The sequence below is a fragment of the Sceloporus occidentalis genome, unplaced genomic scaffold (assembly GCF_023333645.1).
Source record: "Sceloporus occidentalis isolate IW3139 unplaced genomic scaffold, rSceOcc1.0.p SCAF_159, whole genome shotgun sequence".
NCBI lineage: Eukaryota > Metazoa > Chordata > Lepidosauria > Squamata > Phrynosomatidae > Sceloporus > Sceloporus occidentalis.
The window spans coordinates 1,307,800-1,325,289 of NW_028317139.1; the positions used below are offsets into that span (position 1 = coordinate 1,307,800).

At 36.5% G+C, this 17,490-nt stretch overlaps 1 protein-coding gene across 1 annotated transcript in view; it reads left to right on the top strand.

Annotated features, from left to right (window-relative positions):
• The first annotated feature begins 377 nt into the window (after positions 1 to 377).
• The window catches only part of LOC149280150 (F-box-like/WD repeat-containing protein TBL1X), a 32,587-nt gene continuing 15,474 nt past the window's right edge, over positions 378 to 17,490 (top strand). Inside the window, exons 1-5 of the mRNA XM_089500776.1 lie at positions 378 to 435; positions 9,509 to 9,654; positions 11,926 to 12,175; positions 14,333 to 14,465; positions 15,214 to 15,355. Coding sequence (XP_089356902.1) covers positions 378 to 435; positions 9,509 to 9,654; positions 11,926 to 12,175; positions 14,333 to 14,465; positions 15,214 to 15,355 — 729 coding nt within the window. The remainder of the gene's footprint in view (positions 436 to 9,508; positions 9,655 to 11,925; positions 12,176 to 14,332; positions 14,466 to 15,213; positions 15,356 to 17,490) is intronic.

Consider the following 17,490-nt stretch of genomic DNA (forward strand, 5'->3'; position numbering starts at 1 on the left):
TACCATAAACACTAAAACAGATCTTGCAACAAGGGAAATGCTTTCCTTATTTCTTTTTTCTCTTTCTTGTGCTTTACAGTGATTTTAACAGCTTAGAACAGGATGTATTTTGTAGGATGTGAGTGCCGTCTCTGTACAGCAAAAAGCTTTCATGTAAAAGTTCAAAACATTTTACATTAAAAATAAGGGACATGGAATTGATTTTCACTAAAAATCAAAGGAAACGAGCACATTACGTTTGTATTTTGTAGGAAATAGAAAGGGCTTATAATTGTTTTTTTTGTTATTATATATATATAATAATAATATGTGTATTTTTCTCTTTTAGAGTGGGGATATCACTTCCTGTGGACCTCATCATTTGAGGTTGGGCTAAGATGAGCATAACCAGTGATGAAGTGAATTTCTTGGTGTATCGTTATCTCCAGGAATCAGGTAAAAAAAAAACTTTAACATGATGTATAAAATATTTTTTTATAATAAGTCGCCCTCCATGGGAATCTTATTTTTTGATTGGCTTGTTCACTTAATTAAACATAATTAACGCCATTGTTTCCCAAAGAGACATCATGCTTTAACAATAAAGGCGCTAACAATTTCACCAACGTATTCTGTTTGGTTATAAACTGGCTGGTGCAATGTATAGGTGAACTATTACTCCCTACAAAGTGACATGGTGCGCGTTAATGATGTAACAAATAATAACAATTCACTGGCAATACGGCTAAAATTTAAATGAAATGTAAATATAGAAATTAACAGTTTTAATTCAGCGCAGCAACCTAACTGTTTATGTGAGGACAGGGCGCAGGAGAGCAGGAGTACAAACAAAGAAGCATTTCTGGAACGTTACAAAAGGGCCTCAGCTGTGAAACAGCAGGGCGTCTGAGAAATGTGAAGAATTCAAATATTGTTGTTCCAGTTATACTCAGTTTGAACTCAGAACAGAAAGTACAAAAAAAGCTTTGTTATTGTGTGGAAATGCGTTCACTTTACAGTACGCCCAAAGATGAAGTAAACCAGGGGTCAAAACTTGACTTCCTTGACCTTCGGTTTTCTTGTGAAAACTGCTTTCATTAAATATGGCACAGGTGAAAATTTTTACGGTGCACTTTGTAAAGAGCAAATGTTTAAAATGTGATCATTATATACAGCATTCACAAATGGTTATTTTAATTTGTACACCGATGCAACATCATCGTTTATTGGAGAGAAGTAGAACATCAGCTGATCAGAATGATCAAAAGTTTGGAAAGGTACAATGAGGCAAAAAGCGAATGTGAATGCAATCAAGTCAGCAATACTGTCTCATTACGCGGGTGCATGCTCAAAATATGCATTTGTGTAATCATTAATCTGGATCCTGTTTTCAAAGTTGGTACCTTAGCATACCTCTGATACGTATGACCAAAGAGGGACACTTTTGTTTTAAGGGGTATGGTTAGAGGTGTAGCTACGGGTGGGATTTTACTGAAACTTTTTGGAAAATAGGGACATCACTGGGACAAAGAAATTTGGTCAAGTAATTTGGCAGGTAATGCCATTTACCTAGGGTCTTCAGATTTGGAAATGTAGTATACTGTTGATAGTATTTATAGTCATTTAAAAATCCCATTGTGCTGAATTGTGCCCGGGATGTAGCCAGACAGGAAAAAGGAAAATCATGCAGTGGCAAGTAGACCACCAACCTCCCCAAAACATGTAGTCTGAGATTTCAAGTGTCTCTCAACCTATTCCCAACCAGGAACAACTTTTAAAACAGTTTGACATCATGTACCACCAATGGTAACTATAATTCTTGTCAAATACCATTAAATGCTAAAACTTTTGAGTACCATTGCCCTGTCTGATGAACCAAAGGACATGGACAGCCCACCTCTAATCACAAAGTAGTGCAGTCATTTTTTTGAAAAAGAGTGAAACTATGGGAATGGACCTAAAGAAATGCCCACCACAATGTATTATTCTACATGGATAATGCACATTTTTTAAACGTAGAAGACTTCCTGACACATTAATATTGACATCAACTAAAAAGATCGAATTGACTGTTATGTTCCAGATGTAAAGTGTGTATCTTGCATTCATGTTCAGACACTGGTTTGTGTGACATGTTAGCAATGTGCTTTTTTATGTTCTATTTCTGAGTTTTCTCCACCCTCTTAAACAGCAGTCCTCAAATCCAGAGGAACTTTTCACAGTAGCATCTGTCGTATTTGCCTTTTGCCAACAGTGCAGCTATAGAGTCATGTCTGGAATTAGATGATTGTTCTGCAGGTGTGTAGGCTTCCTTAATCCGAATATCTCTGTCTTCAACCTCCAGAACATAGAGATCTGTAAAGACATATATTACAGTATTCACCATTATCTTTTTTTTTTATCAAAAAAATATAAAAACAAACATCATAAGGCTTTATTTCTTCAAACTAAAATGTTATCTGAAAATTTGCGGTGCCGCATATAAAATTCTGATTATAATATATTTATAATTCTTACATGGTAGCTGTAGCATCATTTTTAATTTTGCAGCATTTTTCAAAGAAGTCTTTGTTAGTGAGCACATACAATTTTTTCATCATAAAAAACATACGTTATAAATTCTACTTTGGTCACAATGCATTTGGATTTGATTCAAAAGATATTCATTTTGAGGGAATAATCTTAAAATAAGTATAGGGTCGTGCTTATTCACTGTACTACAAGTATAAAACAAAAATTTAAAAGTTCCAAAATACATTTTTTTTTCTTTCTAAATAAAACACAAAAGTTTGTTTTATAAAACTCCTCTAAAGATAGAAATCAACCTGAAGCGTTAATTCACTCTGCGGAGTAAAATTTATCATGGGTTTACAAAGAATCTCTGTGGGGGCACTAAACGGCCTTTATTTTCTGAACACCAGAATTGTGTATAAATAAAAGCTATAGTGAATGCTTAACCCAGCAGCATTTAGTGGTTGTATTTCTTAGACGGAAAATTGCTTTAATAATAAAGCCAATATGTAGCATTTGTGCTTGCCTATTTTGACAAATTGCTGGATGTATAATAAAACACATTAGCCTAGATGTTTGGTACTTTGATATTGGTTGGGGTAAATACCATCAGATAGATTTAAGTGGTTTATTCAGAGCATTCAAAAGATTGCAGCTGGGTGGTTGTAGTTTATAAAGCAGCAGGGTTCCATAATCTCTGAGAAGTACATGGTGCACGGAAAGGTAAAGATTACACAAAAAGATAAAGTTTTTTTTCTATTGCTTTAAAACCACAGATCTTATTGCTACACATAATTGTTCTCTTGGATAATGTAGGCATACTACAGTATCTAGTCAACATGTGATATGTTGGGGTCACATGGGGTAGACCTGTAATGAGTGTCAAAGTCTATATACAAGTGATTGATAAATATATGGAAAGTATTCACTCTCCATTAATAATTTTTCACATTATAATTAACCCCTTAGTTTGAAAAGTGATTTTACCTGCTCAGCTTAGCTTTTGAAACCAAATGAATTCAATGAGTACACAAGGGTTTGCCTTACAAGAACGAAGTACACTTTGTAGGTGACCAACATGTGTGGTTATTTAAAAAACTTATTCGTAGGGATGCAACACAGGGACAAGAGTTTGTCCGCAACCTAAACATGAGCTCTGTGGATCATCAGCACCCTGTGGCAGGACCAGCATTATCAAATTTATTTCCTGTCTTGAAATGTTCCCTCTTCTCCTTCCTGGAACAAAGACTGCTCAAACCAATAAAAAAACAATCAGCAACTTTAGAATATGTTAATAGAGAGATATACTGTAAACATTAGTATGTAGAACAATAAAATGTAGGAATAGGAAAGTGTCTTCGGTGAATGCACACGAAAATGTGTTTCTCCAAATAACTTAGCATCTTGTGTGAAGGTTCAGCAACCCAGCCTAGATCCTGGCTTACCCCCAGCGTCATTTGACTTTCCCACCTCTATTTAATAGAAGTTTGAGCCGGCTAAAATGATTTACTATACACAACAAACAAAAGCATGAACCTGACCTGTAAGCACCAGTTGCTACTCTTGACCTGTATTTATGAGTCTCGTTCCACGTCGGAAGCTTTTTTGGCTTCACCTTATTCTTGATTTTAGCTATTTTTCCAAACATTGGGCAAGAAAACAATAGCTGTTACAATGTAAGACTTGTGATTTAAGCAAGATGAATATTTGTTTGCTGGAGAGAAAGTGGAATGGCGCAGACCTTGAACTTGGCAATTTGTAACTAACACGGCGGCTACAGCTGGATGTGATAGGACACAACAACATCCATTTGTGTTTTATAAATAGAAATAATTTAAAAGCAAAAAAACACACAGTGTAGGAATAATGTGAAAACCCACATCTCACTTAAATGTCAAGAGGAACTTTTTTGTCACACTTCACAGCAGAAGAAATTAGAAACTGTGATTTGAAATTAAGTGATCAACAGTCCTCAAATAGACATAAGACACCATAGTGGGATATTGTGAATTTGACATTTCAAAATAGATCTAGAAAGTCTAATACAGTTATATTATTGACTTCTTGCCACTCTGGTTAGCTGCTGAATTTTGAGAAATGCATTGATCCTTTTTTATTTTTTTATTTCTCGAGTAAAGGGATAACATTACAAAAACGTAAATGGAGTAAATGGATCTTTTTACCTTTCTTTAATTAGGCTTTTTTATGTTTATGTACCTCTTTCTCTGCGTTTCTTCCACCATCCCTTACAATATACAGTGCTGTGAAAAAGTATTTGCCCCTTCCTGATTTCTTATGTTTTGCATATTAGTCACATTTAAATGTTCAGATTATCGAACTAATTTTAATATTAGACAAAGATAACTCGAGTAAACACAAAATGCCCTTTTATATGATGATTTATAGAAGGTAAACAGCTATACAACCCTACCTTGCCCTATGTGGCAAGGTAGGCCAGCCTATCAACATTTTTCCAAAGGTTGCAATGTGAAAACCACTGTTGTCCAAAAAAAATCACAAAGGCTCAAAATATCTGGATGACCCCCAAGACTTTTTGGATAAAATTCTGTGGACTGATGAGTCAAGTCAAGTGGAACTTTTTGGAAGATTCGAGTCCCGGTGGTAATGTGTTGTGTTTGCTGCTTCAGGATCTGGGCTACTACAGGATGGAGCCATGACTTCTGCTCTTTACCAGAAAACCCTGATGTCTGGCCATCAGTTCATATCCTAAAGCTCAAGTGCAGTTGGGTTATGCAGCTGGACAATGATCCCAGGAACACAAGCAAGTCCGCCTATGAATGGCTAAAAAAAACCAATGTGAAGGTTTTGGAGCGGCCTAGTCAAAGTACCGACGTGGATGCAATTGAGATGCTATGTGTGACCTTAGAAAGGAAGATCATGCTCAAAAACCTTCCAATGTGGCTGAATTAAAACAATTCTGCCAAAAAGAGGAGGCTAAAATTCTTCCACAGCAATGTAAGAGACTCATTTGCCTTGTTGCCATCAAGGGTGGCACAACCAGTTATTAGGTTTAGGGGGCAATTACTTTTTCACAAGGATTATAAAGGTTTTGATTATTTCAATAAATGAAATGATTACTTAAAATCAGCATTTTGTGTTTACTCATGTTGTCTTTGTCTTACATTAAAATTAGTTGAATGACATTTAAATGTGACAAACAAGCAAAAAATAAATGAAATTAGGAAGGGACAAATACTTTTATTCAGCACTGTATAAGATACTGCATTATTAAGAGAAGATCTCCAGCTGTTTTGGCCACTTAATTTTGACCTTTTTACACAGACTCGTTTCAGCACAAAGCAATGTAAGCAGTGTTAGATATTCAGAGTGTGATTTATCACATAATTAATACCCCACATTCATGTTTTTAATTTTATAAGGGAGTAAAATTCTCCCTTGCATTCTACACTTGTTTTTCTTATTTTTGGGGGCAAGAAGCTCCACCCCTACAGAAACTCGTTCCCTCAGAAGAAGGAAAATGGGTCCAAGGTATGTTGACCAGACTTTATTGGTAGGGTATTTCACTTTGCTTTGGGTCTTCTTGGGAACTTTTGGAATATAAATATGCCTCTGACTAATCTTAATTGAAACTTTTTTTTTCAATTAAAAATTTTATCGTAAACAATAATTTCGCTTACTGATAGAGTTTTTTATTTGTGGACCTTTTTTTTCCCCATTACAATAATTTAGTTTGTGAACATATAAGCAAACATTCATTATTTGTCTTAGTTGATTATTTTGGCATTTCTTGTTACTTGCTAAGTGAACAAAGGCAGTTACTTCCAGAGTCCAGAACTTCCTGCTGTGAGCCCTGTCTTGACCAGCTGCCATGAATCTTTAAATGCTTAGGACAATGTGCTGATAACCAGGTTCCAACTGTGCTATCTACATCCTGTTCAGCTTGCCACACGCAACCCCAGACATATGTTTTTAACTCTTAATGTGACTGCTCGTCTCTTAATTACACATACATCTTCACTGTACAGTGCTGCACAATATGACGGCGCTATATAAATCACTAAATAATAATACACCCGAACATTCATACATTCATACATTCATACATACATATAACGGGCCTTCCAGAATGGTCGTGCATTTTGTACAATGCTAGGAAATATGGAAGCATTTTTCTCTTTGCAGAATGCCATTGTACAAAAAAGCAGACATATAATTACTTCTAATAACAAGAATGTAATTTTAAGCGGATTATTCTTCCACTAAAGACGCAAAGCATTTATTTGGTGTATCGTGTTGAAACTGGAGCACTGTACAATGACTCATGCATTGCGTAAATTGTGTTTGATTTTTCAGATGAGGTAATTGTTCTAGGCATGTCGCCACTCTTAAGGCTATCAACGCTTTTAATCAACGTAACAAATAAAAAAGGTGTCTACCTAATAAAGTATAGGTCGTTTTATGTGTAACAGTGTATTAATTAGATTACAGATTAGATTTGAATGGGTATTGAAAGCAAGCCGTTGGTAAAATGCAGATCTCATTTATAGTTTGCAGTATGCATAAGGGTATATGAAAAAGAAAAAGAACAATAAATCACTAAATTAGCAGAATATATTGTGCAACTATAGATTATTATTTATTGTTTTATATAGCGCCATCATCATACCTGGGAGCTTTCCGGGTTTGACCCGGAGATAGCCGTGTGAAGCACAGGTCAAGACCAGAATCCTCGAGTCGCGCTCCCCGCCTATTTCCCCTTTAAATGGGGGTGTTTCTCCCCCCCGAAGTCAGCGGGAACGCCCCCGACGTCAGCGGGAACTCCCACTGACGCAGAAGGACCCCCCACCGACGTCACGGGACCGTCCGCTGACGTCAGTGGACAGTCCTGTCCGCGTCCCACAAGGGAAGGCTCCAGGTAGCCGGAGTTTATAAGTTCCCAGGTACGGCTATCATATTCTATAGCGCTGTACCTTGTGCAGGCAGGACATGATAAGTAGTATATAACAACATAACAAGTAAGGAGGATCCTCTCCCAGCGATTGATTCTAGTGGTTTCTATAGTAGTAGAGGCAGTCAATCTTCTCCAGAGCCAACTAGCAGCCACCCCAACTGCTCCAGAAAGTGGTATCTTTCATTAAAGAAAAGAAAGATGTGCGCTTACTGTTAAAGGCACCGACTTTAACAGAAGAGAATGCTGCAGATCAGTCATAGATCAATCAGCAACTTCTCAAACAATAAAACATGAATAAAAAAATTAAAGTCCTAATGTGGCTGCTAGTTACCATGGTAACAGATGCTGTGGGGGGGGTCAGATTAAAGTGCTACCATGCACGGATCAGGGATTGTGTCCACTGTAAATCTTCCCTACCCTAATTTAAAAAAAAGTACAAAAAATAAAAACACAGACATACATTAATTAAAATAATGTCTTTTTTTGACTTTATGTCCTGTCACTCACAGCTAGAATATTCTTCTACCTACATTTAACCCCTTGCTATATGTGCCTAGCATTGGCGATATTGTGTATGGTGACCTATATGGGGTGTGTGTATAGTTAAATTGTATGTACAGCCACATACATTGGATACATTTACTTAGAGGTCGAGGCTTTTAAGAACATTATTCAGCCTAAGTTACTTTTGCTACTTAATTTCCAATCTATAGGAAAATAGTTTTTTAATAATAATTTGTAGCTTATCGTGTGATAGGATGCATTAATTATCAATGAATAAACGAAAAAAAACATGTTAAAATGTAAGCTGTGGATAGGATTGTCAATAGAAAAAAGTATATAGTTTGCTAAATGGAATGATAGCTATATCAAATATGTATCAGGAAGACCACAAGAGGACTATTTAATATATCAAATGTTATAGAAACATAAATAGATAACTATGACGCAAATCAATACAATGATGAAAAAAATTAGACAAGAAAATCTTCTGCACTGTATAGTATGTATATGTATATACACATATATATATATATATATTATACGGTGCAAAATATTTCTGTACACATTGGATTATATATATATATATATATATATATATATAGGTATTTTGCAGTATATATATATGGACATAAATTTTTATCAGTAAGATAATACGTAATATATAATATAATATATAATAATAATATATTTTTTTATAAATAATAAAAATCAATATTAACAGTGTATGTATATATATATGTGTATGTATATATATATATATATATGTATGTGTGTATATATATATATATATATATATATATATATATATATACACACAATATATTAATATTCCAGCATATTTAATATATCAAAATGTATCAGTAAAAGAGTTTTGTTGATGTTAAATGAGTATTCTTCTTCCACTCCTTGAGAAACAGTCAGTTAGCTAATCTCTGCTAGCTGGAGACAAGAAGCGCTGAATTTAATTTCCTACATGTGGGACTGCAGTCCAGTGATTGGTTCAAATAAGATCCCATCCTACGCGTTTCGTGAGTCAAGCTCATTTTGTCACCTAAAAGTAACTATAGCAAAATTAAGCCCTTTTTTTCCTTTTTTCTAGGAAGAGTTTAAGCATGAAACATTCATAGGAACAAAGTTCCTCATGCCCCATTGTACAGCGATACAAAATTGGATGCCGCTATAAAAACAATAAATAATAATTATTATTATGCTGCATTTAGTTACAATTCAGAAGGTGGAACGGCATCTTTAATCTGTAAACACCAGTACGTAGGTTTATTTAATGCACTAAGCCATGATTTTAATGTCCTATTTAAGGATATCCAAAATTGTAGAGAAATAATTTTCAAGACACTAATATTGTTACTTACATAATGCATTTTTACATAATCCCAATAAATATTCTTACATCACACAGTTTCATGCATTTTTAAAACCTTAATATTCCTGATAAACTGATGATACTATTATGTTTTCTTAACCTGTATTCTTTTGGATAAAATGAAGATGCTGATGTTTTTAATACAGTACATGGGGGTTGGATTGATGAATATATCATGGCTGCCTTCTTCTTGTTTCTAGGTTTCTCTCACTCAGCCTTCACATTCGGAATTGAAAGTCACATCAGCCAGTCCAACATTAATGGGACACTAGTGCCCCCTGCTGCCCTCATCTCCATTCTGCAGAAAGGTTTACAGTATGTGGAGGCAGAGATCAGCATTAATGAAGTAAGTGTGTTTATTAAATGGGACAATATAATCTCCATACAGCGCATTCAATGAAAAATATATGCATCCTCCAAAAACACTGCACTGGAAAATGTGATCAACTTTCTTATAAGCAGTTTTGGCTGCTAGAGTGCAGGGCCCTCTTCTCCTTCAGTACCAATATGTCTTAAAGTGTTTTGAAATTGTCTTTGTCAAATATGTTTACTGCCCCTATCATAGCTGATGGTAGTATATTGTATAATGTAATGAGCGTACTTCTGGTTGGACTCCTTAGACCCCCTGAATCTCTTGCGAGAGCAGGCACAGGTGCTAGCTGGCAGTGAGTATACTGTTTGTGTGCACTGGAAAGCAGGCGATGCATTCAACTGAACATATCACCTTCAGGCAAAAGAGCTAGAAGTCAGGCATTCTACTGAATTCATCAAATGAAAGGTGTTTATTTAACGAGAAATTTCCGCTATCATATGCATTAGACGCATTTGATGACTGTAGGATCCCTACAAAACATGGCAATCCAGCTAGCTGCTACCGATATTCTTACCTAAAATATACAGCTATTGGAAATCGTTGCCTTTGCTATTGGATTTTAAAATTAAGAATTAAATGTACTCACATAACAGAAATCATAAACGTATTTAAAACCATTTTCCAGTATAGCAGGTTATGTAATATTAACAGGACAAGGCAGATCTGTGTTGAAATTCAAAGCTGAAAAGCTCGATTTTTTTCAGTACCAGGAATGGGAGCCTTGGACCGGCTATTGGATACACTACAAAATAATGGTGCCTGACAGCTCCTACTACCTTTCATTGTCTTCATGTGACCTTTAGTGTGCAGCCACCTGTTGGATAAACATGGTTACATACTGCAAAATTGTAGTGTGCAGCTACACATTCGTGGTTTATTGGCCTTTGGCTTTAAGTTGCAGTGGCCAATTGTTCCTTTCCAGTGTGGTACTGGTAGAGATCCATATAAGGATCTCATGGAAGTAAAATGAAAGAATCCTCAGTTACTGGTGGTTATTCTGCCTTTATACTACAACTGCTAATAATAATAATAATAATAATATATTAGGTGGGTTTTTTTTAATTACCTAAACCCTTCACTATTCAACAGCACATACATGCCCTTGTTGGCTGCCACATCTTCCAAAGTGGAATAGATTAACAATAACATCTTTTGCTCCTCCAACTAGCAATGCAATTATAATCACATAGGAAAATGCATATGCTGTAACAGAATAATGTTATCGTCTCATCAGGAACACTATAATTTTCCTATCAGACGCTTTGTTCCTCCATTTCCAACTGTTTAAGCTAATAGCAGTTATAAAATGTATTCCCAAAGTGAAGAAAGGGAGGATACAAGAAATGTTCCTCTAGTTGCAGTTGTTATAATATTTTTACCTACAGTTTATCATTAATATTTAAGAAATTGAGATTTAATTAGTTCAAATAATATCAGAGCCAGGGCCACCTTAAACAGCCCATCTCCCACCAACATACAAACACATTAACCTGTATGTGGAGGGGTGTTTTTAATCGATTTCTTAATGACCTCTGTCCATGGGAGACATCTGTCCTTGCATACATACTAAAACATATATATATACTGTATATAAAATGTTTATCAAAAATTGTATACATGTCCCATCCCATTGTAAGAGGTGCACACTCTTCTCATAGACTTTAAGAGGATGGATTGCTCAGATCATAACTTTAACCCACTAGCAGTGGAACTAGAAGCATGTCAGAATAGCACAGGTACATCAGGAAGCAGGGCTGAAGCCAGTCGTTCCAGTAGAAGGCTATTTGGTATTAGTTGATATTTCAATCAGATGTGAAGATCTGGATCATACCACCACAAAAGTATGGGACTAGACAGTGATAACATTTTTACACAAGTAAACTGTATTTTTCTGTTTAAAGGACATATTTGGAAATGGTATAATATGCCTTGGACTTATAAAAAATGCCTTAAGCAGATTTATCATAAATTTACTCTTACCTACTTGAATATGTTATAGTAAAAGACTCTGTGACTGTTTTGCCCATGGATGCATCATACTATTGAATTCAATTTTAATAAGCAAAAACATTAAATAAATGAATAAAATGTGTATGTAACAGAATGAAAACAATAAAAGGTATTTATGTGACCCATAGTTTCCCAGTTTTAGATCTCGTCATCTCTAACCCTTGGCTCACTTACACTTATCTTTTATTTATGGTCTGCAAAATTCAAATAAACTTTCTTCTCTCATCTATCCAGGATGGAACAGTCTTTGATGGTCGTCCAATAGAATCATTATCCTTGATTGATGCTGTAATGCCGGATGTTGTACAGACTCGACAACAGGCCTTCAGAGAAAAGTTAGCTCAACAACAAGCTGCTGCAGCTGGAGCCGCATCCAGTGTAGTCCCAGTCAACACCTCCTCAACAACTTCAGCAACACAACAGAATACACCAAAGAATGGATCAGCCACGGTGAACGGTGAAGAAAATGGGGCGCATGCAATAAGTAAGAATATGATCTTTATCAGGTGTAGTTGACCGTTAGCTAAGAAATGAAGTAATTTCCTGTGGCTAACTCAGGGCTTTGCAGTTGAAGCTGATTGAAGCTGATTTTGGATACAAAGTGATTGTGGTGCAAAGTGATCATCTTCAATCTTAGTTAGCAACGGCATAGTGTAATTGGTTGCATTTTTTATTTTTATTTTTACTTTTTATTTTTGATGTTTTTTGTTATTGGGTTTATTTTCATCTGCCTGTATATTTCTATAGATGGTTACTAAAGCTTCCATGTGCTGGCAGAGCATAAGGTATCTCCACTTACAATGCAATTTTAACAGTTAGGGGGAAGCTTATTTCCTTTTCACTTCCTGCTGTGCCTGACAACAGTACCCTGGTAAATTGGTGCTCTTATGAGCAATTGCAGAAAAACAAATTGGTTCCCCCAGACTGGTGACAAAACAGCTGCGTTACTTATATGAAGTGTTATCGACGCATGTGCAGTTTTTATGATATGTTTACATTCTTCTTTACAAATCATCCTTCTATATAGGAACAACTTTGGGCTTTAGCTACAACTGCCCTTTAACATCTGGAACTAGTTAAATCACTTTTAGTAAGAAATTCATCTCAGTAGTAATTTCTTTGCGTGCTGCCAAGTCAAATGGCCTTCTCTGCACAATTTTCAAACTGATTTGCCGCGTTGGTTGAAATATGAAGTACAAATTAGAATGCTGCTGCTTATTATAGTGCCTGGACAGAGGCAAATCTAACATGCCAAAAAATTGAAGGTCATCTGGTTAAAAAAAAACAATAGGATTCAGATGATCAGAAAGCCTTCCTGACATCATTGCCAGTACTTGGACTTGCATCAATCATATGGATGGATGGATGGATAGATAGACTTTTTACTGAGCCGCATCCTGGGGATGTGGCTGGCGTGTGGTCAGTGGTATGGCCATAAGTGTGGCTTTACCAGTAACAGTAAAAATGTTTGGTTTAGGGGGGAGAACAAAGAGTGAGATAAAAAGAAAGGATAATGGAGTTGAGAATTAGTGGGGGGAGGATGAGAGAAAATAGAAGAAGCAGGAGCAAAAAGAGAAGAGAGAGGGGGAATAGGAGACAAATTAGAGAGGATGAGAATAATTAATGAATTAATTAAATGGTACTAAAATGTCTACAGACCCTGTTCATATTTGTGTGTTTCATTAGAAAAATATTTAAGGTAGCAGAGCACATATTACATTGTACACTTTTTGATGCAGCAGTCTGCATTCCTGGGGCATCAGGGTGTAGTAAGTTAATTTCATAGATGGTTCCCAGAAATACACACGAGTACCCATGTTTTTCCCTCTTTCTTTCTTTATTAAGAAACCTACCTGATTTGCAAAAGTGGGTTTACAATGGTTGGTCGGCTAGTATGGATTGTGTTATTCAATTTTATGCTTCCTGTGTGTAGGACACAACCTGGAATTTATCATATTGGAACAGTGCAGATTCTGTGACATCATAACCCCCACTTTTATATTAAGGAGCATACTTGTTACTAACAATAAATGACCTCCTTGTCACTAAATAATCATGTAATGAGTGTGATTGTGGGTCTTAAAATGTATGCCTGTTGTGTTAACCCCGTTACTTGACTGACATTGTATGTGCATAGTATATAGTATTATGGAACATCATTTATTGCCAAGTACACAGCGTTGGGAAGCCCTGGTCTACTTCTTGGTATTCTATTTAATATCTGTACATATTTTTATATGTATCAAAGACTAAACCAGTACCCTTGCCTTTAATCTACATCTTATGTGCCATCATTTTTTATGTTCTTTAGAATTCAGGGTAGACACTAGAAACATCTGTGATAAATCACTCTATTCTTTATTGACTCGTGACTTTTTAAACCAAGTTTATGAATATAATGGCAATGTCAAACTATGTTCTTGCTGACGAGTCTCTCGAGGTATGTTAAAATCATAATGATGCGTATCATGATAATTTATTGGGATTTGGACATTTCAATTTTCCCGTTGCACTTCCATTGAATTAAAAATAAGTATAGGGCAGACACATAAATGATTCTGTCTTGCCACCCGCTGACAGTACCATTAAATAACGTTTGTGCTTTATTGAGCTTGTAACAAATTTCTGATGTCTTCTGCAGATAACCATGCAGAACCAATGGAAATTGATGGAGATGTTGAAATTCCACCTAACAAAGCAACAGTGCTTCGCGGCCATGAATCAGAAGTTTTCATTTGTGCCTGGAATCCTGTTAGTGATCTCCTAGCATCGGGGTAAGTCTCATGATGATGCATTAGGAAATGGTACATTAGGACTCTGGTGGAAAGAGCTAAATGTGGGCCAGTTGAAGAAACATTGAAGTATTTTAAGAAAACACAAATGAAATACACACTGATTAATGGAAATTATTTGTTTGTTTTAGTTAAAGAGCTGCTATAAATGTCAAATAACAAAGATATAGTTTTCCCATTTTAAACATTTTTTTACATCACGTCTGACCCTGTTCAGCTGTTGTCTGTTAGGGCCAATGTGAGAACCATCATCTATAACCAGTAGCTTCCAGAGCTGTCTCCAGCAATGCGAACCGAATAATGGCACATATTGTTTATTCACTTGAATATTTACTTACTTTTATTAAAGTATGTTGACATATCGAGGGTTTACCTCAATGGATAGAAAGCCAACAAACAGCTATGGTAGGACAGAGAATGTTGACCCGACTCCCTGTTATTGCCTTATTCTCTAATAAAATAATAAAAAAAATTGTTATTATGTTATGGGTTTAGAGTATGACATAAACAGTGGTGATCTGATTCAGGGATGACCCAAAATATAAACCAGTTCTAGGCAGTTCTAGTTATGGCAGAGACATGGCTAGACCGGGGAGAAGTTGAATCCAGTTTTAGAAACTCTTCATAGCTCTGGATGGTAGATTATCATTAACAATTCAGCCATGGTCCTGTAGGCCAAATTTCACTCTGCAGACATCATCCATAAAGGTTGTTCTTTTTTAATCTTAAGGTCAGGAGATTCTACAGCAAGAATATGGAATTTGAATGAAAACAGCAGTGGCAATTCTACACAGCTAGTTCTAAGGCACTGTATACGAGAAGGAGGTCAAGATGTTCCAAGCAATAAAGATGTGACTTCTTTGGACTGGAATGTAAGTTATTAATGCAAGAGCATATGAATAGGTAAATCAGTGTTACTCTTCATTTTTGTTGGCTAGTACATATGAAATGCTTAATTCTGCATTGTAGTTCATTGTACGGACTGCTTGAAAGCTCTACCTAAATAAGCTGTGGCTGGGCTGACTCCCATAAGCAGCGGATTTACTTTATATTCTTTGAAAGTCTTTTAAACAGTCTTAAACTTGTCTTGTTTATTCAGCGTTTTCCTCTTGATGCTGTAAATGAATTATGCATACATTAGCAGAGAAATTAATGCAAACTCTACCTAAATGAGTAATGTTATTAATGTGAGTGTAACTTTATACACATGAGTAGACAAGTTTTGGAAGAATGAAAAGGAAACATAACTAACAATAGACTTTTTTTTAGCTCGTTAAAGGTATTATTCCACCGACTCTGCTGAATGTAATACCTTTTAAATAAATGCAGCACTTGAAACACTATTCCAAGTACTGTTGAATGTCCAAAACTTTCCCAGAAATAATTATTTAATCTTGTAAAGCTTTGTCTCATTCATAATTATTGACAGGGACACTCAATTGCCATGTGATCCAAAGACAGGCACTGATACAGTGGGGCAAAAAAGTATTTAGTCAGCCACCAATTGTGCAAGTTCTTCCACTTAAAAAGATGAGAGAGGCCTGTAATTTTCACCATAGGTACACTTCAACTATGAGAGACAGAATTAGGGGAAAGAACACAGGAAATCACATTGTAGGATTTCTAATGGATTCATTGGGAAATTCCTCGGTAAAATAAGTATTTGGTCACCTACAAACAAGCAAGATATCTGGCTCTCGCAGACATGTAACATCTTCTTTAAGAGTCTCCTCTGTCCTCCACTCGTTACCTGTATTAATGGCACCTGTTGGGAACTTGTTATCAGTATAAAAGACACCTGTCCACAACCTCAAACAGTCACACTCCAAACCCCACTATGGCCAAGACCAAAGAGCTGTCGAAGGACACCAGGAACAAAATTGTAGACCTGCACCAGGCTGGGAAGACTGAATCTGCAATAGGCAAGCAGCTTGGTGTGAAGAAATCAACTGTGGGAGCAATTATTCAAAAACGGAAGACATACAGGACCACCGATAATCTCCGTCAATCTGGGGCTCCACGCAAGATCTTACCCCGTGGTGTCAAAATGATCACAAGAATGGTGAGCAAAAATTCCAGAACCACACGGGGGGACCTAGTGAATGACCTGCAGAGAGCTGGGGCCAAAGTAACAAAGGCTACCATTAGTAACACACTACGCCGCCAGGGACTCAAATCATGCAGTGCCAGACGTGTCCCCCTGCTTAAGCCAGTACATGTCCGGGCCCGTCTGAAGTTTGCTAGAGAGCATTTGGATGATCCAGAAGAGGATTGGGCGAATGTCATATGGTCAGATGAAACCAAGGTAGAACTTTTTGGTAGAAACTCAACGCGTCGTGTTTGGAGGAGAAAGAATGCTGAGTTGCATCCAAAGAACACCATACCTACGGTGAAGCATGGGGGTGGAAACATCATGCTTTGGGGCTGTTTTTCTGCAAAGGGATCAGGACGACTGATCCGTGTAAAGGAAAGAATGAATGGGGCCATGTATCGTGAGATTTTGAGTGAAAACATCCTTCCATCAGCAAGGGCATTGAAGATGAAACGTGGCTGGGTCTTTCAGCATGACAATGATCCCAAACACACCGCCCAGGCAACAAAGGAGTGGCTTCGTAAGAAGCATTTCAAGGTCCTGGAGTGGCCTAGCCAGTCTCCAGATCTCAACCCCATAGAAAACCTTTGGAGGGAGTTGAAAGTCCGTGCTGCCCAGCGACAGCCCCAAAACATCACTGCTGTAGAGGAGGTCTGCATGGAGGAATGGTCCAAAATACGAGCAACAGTGTGTGAAAACCTTGTGAAGACTTACAGAAAATGTTTGACCTCTGTCATTGCCAACAAAGGGTATTGATATGAACTTTTGTTATTGACCAAATACTTATTTTCCACCATAATTTGCAAATAAATTCTTTAAAAATCAGACAATGTGATTTATGGATTTTGTTGTCTCATTCTGAAAATTACAGGCCTCTCTCATCTCTTAAGTGGGAGAACTTGCACAATTGGTGGC